The 3,783-nt window shown below is 41.6% G+C and overlaps 1 protein-coding gene across 1 annotated transcript; it reads right to left on the reverse strand.

Annotated features, from left to right (window-relative positions):
- Window positions 1-389: 389 nt before the first annotated feature.
- On the reverse strand, window positions 390-2,434 carry LOC127296865 (cytochrome b561 and DOMON domain-containing protein At3g61750). The gene is made up of 4 exons (XM_051327097.2): window positions 2,061-2,434; window positions 1,435-1,831; window positions 1,053-1,336; window positions 390-949 (listed from the first exon to the last, which is right to left on the reverse strand). Exons 1-4 carry the CDS (start codon window positions 2,316-2,318, stop codon window positions 668-670), a joined length of 1,221 nt encoding a protein of 406 aa, XP_051183057.1. The 5' UTR covers window positions 2,319-2,434; the 3' UTR covers window positions 390-667.
- Window positions 2,435-3,783: the final 1,349 nt, after the last annotated feature.

Genomic DNA, 3,783 nt, shown 5'->3' on the forward strand with positions numbered 1-3,783 from the left:
AGTTACACATTCCACACGTAGTTAGTTGTTGGTGTCCCTCGCACAACCAGGTGTGTCTGACGATTGTAGCCTGATACTTTGTTATCAATCCAAAGTTGCAAAAAAACACCGCACTTAGGGAAATGTTACCAATGCTTCAATAAAAAAAACACCACCTTTGAAGCATTTTGGTGGGTCTTTGTCGACACTTCTCCAAATTGCGGTTGTTTCTGCAATTTACTTGTTTATTTTCAAATATCCCATGTAAAGCAGTTCTCAAGATGCAAAATGTCTTGTTAGTGCACATGTTTTCTCTAACTGAAGCGCTTCCGTGAACATTTTTGTTGCATACGCCTTCCAAAGTTAAGAGTTTACGTTACTAATGCAGTCTTCGCAAAGACACTTTTGTTGCTGACGTTAGCATGAAGAGGAAACAATCTTCTGAAAAAATCACTATCTGCTTCACTACACAGCTTACACAAAAAATACATTGGCTCGTTGGCAGCAAAAAACATTATACAACCCAACCTATTTTGTCGCATAAATATAATGAGATCACAATTAAATAAGAGGCAACAAAACTAAAACCATGTTTGCAGAATACACGCAGTAGTAAAAGAGCTGAAAACTGTACTCTGCAGATGTTTTACTCAGGAATAAGCTGTACTCTGTAGATATCTCTCCAGCTTCAGGATTCCAAACTACAAGTTGACATTTGGAACCCGGGGGTAGAGGCCTTGGTCAGCTTATTCCACAACATGATCTCCAGAAATGTGACAGTGATTAGGACGACAGAAATAAAAGCCCCATAAATCACTTTCCATGACATGTTGGCACCACCTATTTCGATTCCAAGAGCAACGTTGACTGCTGCCAAGAAAAGACAGAGCCTGCCAGACCAGTGGTGGTACCAGTTCCAATATTTGCGAGTTTTAGAGTCCGGGTTAGGATGAAGGAAAAATGCAATCACCTGAATCATGGAGTATAATCGATCAATGGCTTTAAACATCACATGAATGATAGGAACTACTAGCAGTTTATGATAGCAGAATTAGTCGTATGAGCATACTGACCTGAAGGGAACCAAGAGCAAGAACTGAAATGCCAAGGCCTCTATGCGTGGTGAAATTGGAATGTATCCTGTTGTACAAAGCAATGCCGGCAACAACCCCAGCAAGCCCAATGATATAACCCAGAAATTGCAGGAGTACATGAAGGTAATACCAAAGCGGGTCCTTATGCCTGAGATAACGAGCAACAATTACTCCCGAAGGTAGCAGAATACCCCATCCAAACATCGCAAGTGCACCGTGATTTCTCTTCAGCTGGTATGGATAGTAATTGCTAACAGGATCACCTGAGAAGCAGTAGATTAGGTTGAATAAAGAAAATATCCCGCAAAAATAAGAATCTTAGGTGATCAGAAAATGAATTAGTTATAAAGAATAATCAAACCTGATGAAAAATCAAAAGATAACGTTGTCTTGTCATCATGTTCTCCTAGATGAAACATGTTTGGTGTTATTGCCGAGGAGGCCAAAATAATGTTGGGTTGGGCAAGTTGAACTGAAAAGTTCACTTGGAATGCCAAGTAAATGTTGTCTCCATAGAGCACAACTGCAGGAGGAGTATCTGTTGTGAGCAAGTTTCCTCGATCAACTTTGACTCCTGAACTAGTCTGGCTGCCTAAGTAGTACTGCTTGATATATGCTCTGCCATGATTGTCAATCCAGCCGATCATGGCACTTGACCCAACCATCTTCCCATCATTGGAGAAACCAATACCAACCCAACCGGATGTATAAGTTGCTGATAATATAATGCTGACGATGTTATCTTGGTTCTGCCAATGCTGCAAGATGTAGTAGTGCAAATACTACCATCATCAATCCATAAACTGAGGAAATATGTGTAAATTAGCTATCTCGAGAATGCTGAACGAAGTGGTTTCAGGATTGGCTAATTCTTACTGGAAAACATGTATACATCAAAGCTCTTCTCTTGTAAATGGAGCTCCAATTTTTTGAACTAATGCATTTTTCCGGATAATCAATATTTGAAGGCAGGAAAGGAAATGGTACCCTGAGTATGAAGTTGTTCCAGACCGGTGAGCAGTGGAGCCTGGATGAACTGAAAGGTGACGGAAGAAACGTTCTGAGATCAGCGCCACATGCATCCATCTGTGCTTCGACAGCAGCTGTTGCGACGAGCATAGCGAAAACCATGGACAGGGCGGCGCCATGAGCCTGCCTCGGTATTTCCATAGCCCTGGGTGTTAAAGTGGAGCTAGAGAATGGCTTCCGTCTAGAACTAGAGGATATGCTACACTGCAGAGGCATAAGAGCAATGAGTCGGATGGTACTGTGATGTGATGGTCCTGGTGTTTGAACGAAGCAATGGGGATGTGATGTGCCATGATGACACCAAGCTTTCGAACGGATGCTTCAGCAGGGAGGAAGAGCAAGAGGAAACGGCGGTTATCGTGGCTGGAGGTATCATAGCTGCTTTTACAAAAAGGTGTAGCACTGAAGGAGTGTCGTGTGCTGTACTTCTGCGCTTTAGATTGAAGTGAAGATGCAAGTGATCGTAAAGTGACCTTTTCCGTTGCTGTATATGGAATTTTGCAAATGATCACAAAATAACACAGAGGGAGAGCCGGCCGAAGAAAGCAAGCTGTGAGTGGCAACAGAGCAGATTAGCCATACGGATGTTATCATGTCATGGTTATGATTTATGAAGAGGGAAGTACCACAATCATTAACGTATTATTCTATCTTGGACGTAGTGGATTCTGTAGGGAGGCTGCCTGGTCTAGGCCCTGTCAGAAACTTACACGAAATGTAAAAAAAAAAATGTATGTATCTTTTTTACAAGGGACAATAGCAATGAAAAAAAAAATAGCATGACACTGCACCAGTTTAGGGTCGCTATAGCAAATTTCGGGAGTCCATGCTACGATGCTAATCGTGAAATAGCGTGCTATAACGCAGCTGAACCACGCTATACGCCATACGGTCTTATCGCCAAGTCAACAATGTTGAGTAGTGGCCTCCAGTCCTTCAACGCCAAGAAAGCACTCCTTTCACACCATGAAATTCTGGTATGTGTATGAGGTACTCCCTCCATTCGTGTGGTTGTCTTCAGTTGCAACACCACAGGGCTTGGACCGGCAAGGTCAACCAATGACTCACTGCATTGGTTGCTTATCTTTACCTATAGATACTTCGATGTAGATGTTTTTGCGTAGTTGCAATAAGTCAGCACATGTTGCAACCATTAATTTTTTTGTTGCGGAAAATAAAGCTATTTCTTTATGTCGCACCATATTACTGCAATCATCACGAGATCAAGATTGCTCGCTTAACTGAAATTAATCATCTAAAAACACATTTGTTATTGCTAAAGAAACAATTTGTTAGGTGGGTAGTGGATATGCATATGTGTGTAATATCAAGGTGTTTTATTCTTTAGTGTGGCACGCCGTTTTCGTCTCGAGAAAGATAACTATGTTGACGCCAATAATCTTAAAATTCAGTGACACCATTCTTCAACAGACCTTAAGCTCATTTATGTTGTACCTGATATCAACAAAATGACCGCTCACTTAAATATACGAAGGGAGATGATTTTGGGTTGGGGCGCCTTGTACTCTCCATGAAGAAAGAAACAATGAGCACAAAAAACAAACAAATAAGAATTCCTAGCCAAGCCGAGTTGAAAGACCTGACGATGGAAGACCCAAGAAGAGGGTCAAGACACTATTTTCTCCTCTTCCTAAATTTAGCAATGCTTTCTTCATCCACC

The sequence above is a fragment of the Lolium perenne genome, chromosome 1, assembly GCF_019359855.2.
Source record: "Lolium perenne isolate Kyuss_39 chromosome 1, Kyuss_2.0, whole genome shotgun sequence".
Classification (NCBI taxonomy): domain Eukaryota; kingdom Viridiplantae; phylum Streptophyta; class Magnoliopsida; order Poales; family Poaceae; genus Lolium; species Lolium perenne.

Bases quoted from the DNA above. Each gene is read 5' to 3' on its own strand.
- LOC127296865 (XM_051327097.2), bottom strand. From the start codon at position 2,318: ATGCCTCTGCAGTGTAGCATATCCTCTAGTTCTAGACGGAAGCCATTC. The intron at 1,832-2,060 runs GTACCATTTCCT...TACATCTTGCAG, and splicing joins GGAACAACTTCATACTCAGG to CATTGGCAGAACCAAGATAA. The intron at 1,337-1,434 runs GTTTGATTATTC...ACTGCTTCTCAG, and splicing joins ATCTTTTGATTTTTCATCAG to GTGATCCTGTTAGCAATTAC.